Source organism: Galeopterus variegatus, unplaced genomic scaffold (genome assembly GCF_000696425.1).
Source record: "Galeopterus variegatus unplaced genomic scaffold, G_variegatus-3.0.2 Scaffold4933, whole genome shotgun sequence".
NCBI classification, from domain to species: Eukaryota; Metazoa; Chordata; class Mammalia; order Dermoptera; family Cynocephalidae; genus Galeopterus; species Galeopterus variegatus.
In genome coordinates this window covers 296,833-298,224 of record NW_007731044.1, presented here as the reverse complement: position 1 = coordinate 298,224, position 1,392 = coordinate 296,833, and the positions used below count along the sequence as shown (strand labels likewise).

General features: G+C 45.6%; 1 protein-coding gene across 1 annotated transcript in view; it reads left to right on the top strand.

Moving 5' to 3' along the window:
- The window catches only part of LOC103604045 (protein prune homolog 2-like), an 86,812-nt gene that overhangs the window by 2,465 nt on the left and 82,955 nt on the right, over positions 1-1,392 (top strand). The window contains exon 2 of the mRNA XM_008588633.1: positions 128-890. Coding sequence (XP_008586855.1) covers positions 128-890 — 763 coding nt within the window. The remainder of the gene's footprint in view (positions 1-127; positions 891-1,392) is intronic.

Sequence of the window (1,392 nt, the reverse complement as noted above, 5' to 3'; positions counted from 1 at the left end):
AAAAATATTTCTTAAATTACCTCCTTTTGTATGATCACTTGCAAAGATCTTTTGCAAAGATCACAATCACATAATATGTTAATTAAGCCTTATTCCCTCCCTTCTCACCTTCAACTTCTACTTCTAGGTGCCAGCAGAGGAATATTAGAGCTGGAAGAGGAAAAAATAATTCCTATCAAAGAGCCTGAGCAGATAAAGTCAGAATACAGGGAAGGAAGATGCACAGAGAAGAAAGAAGATCATGCTCTACACATGGACTATATACTTGTAAACCGTGGAGAAAGTTCACCCCTGACGCCAGAGGCCTGTGAAGCAAGAGAAAGCATATCTGAACCAGAGGAAATGCCCACAGGTTCTGAAGAAGCGAGGCTGCCAGAAACTCAGTCAACAAGCTTCCCAGACACATGTCAGCCTCCCTCCTTAGATGATAGAAAAGATCATTCTGCAGAGAGAATATCTTCCAAAGAGGACAAGAGCTCATCTCTTGAAAGCCCTGTGCAAGAGCAGAGTTGGATGGTCTTGGGCCATGGTGAGGTTAGTGATCGGTTGTCAGAAGCCAGGGACTCAGGGCCTGGAAGTTGTGGCAAGACTATGGAGCCATTCTCTGATCTCAGCTTGGGAAGGGGGCCCCAGATGGAGGTTCTGGGAGAAATGAAGCCTCTAGAATCCTTAGCACTAGAGGAAGCCTCTGGTCTGGGCAGCCAGTCATGGAAGACCAAGAGCCATGGCAGGACTGGCCTGGATGCAGTTATGTTGCAGATGGTCGCCCATGACAATGAGTGGGAAATGCTTTCACCACGGCCTTCTCAGAAACACACGATCTCTGAACTGGAAATAGAGGAGGAGACAGAGTTCCTCGAGCCCAGAACTGGGAAACCAAGACCAAATGGGTAAGCAAAAGGCTACATTTATTTATTTTTCCTGAAAACCATTTTATTTAGAAGCCGGAGGAATGGTGAAGGGTCATGGAATATGAAGAATGATGCCTGGGTGATAGGAGCTTTGCAAGGCACACCAGTAAAAGCAGCTGCAGATATCTATAACCATAATAATAATATGTGTACATTTTCAGCCAAAAAAGGCCCTTCAGTTTTCATCCAGAGTCTTACACCTACCTTCCTGACCCCCCACCCCACCTACTTCAACACCTACATACTCTTAAACAGGCTGTCAGGAGTGAGGGGCGTAGCACCTGCTATGTGCAAGGCACTTTGCCCACATTATTGCATTTAATCCTTGCATGCTGGTAGGGGAGGGGGGGGCAGGACTCAAATATCCAAAAGGTTTTGCCTAGAATTAAGGATAAATTGCCTAGAATTAAGTAACCAGCATGAACACTGTGGGATTTAAAGCTTTCTACCTCCAAAGCCCATACTTTCCTGGCTGACACAC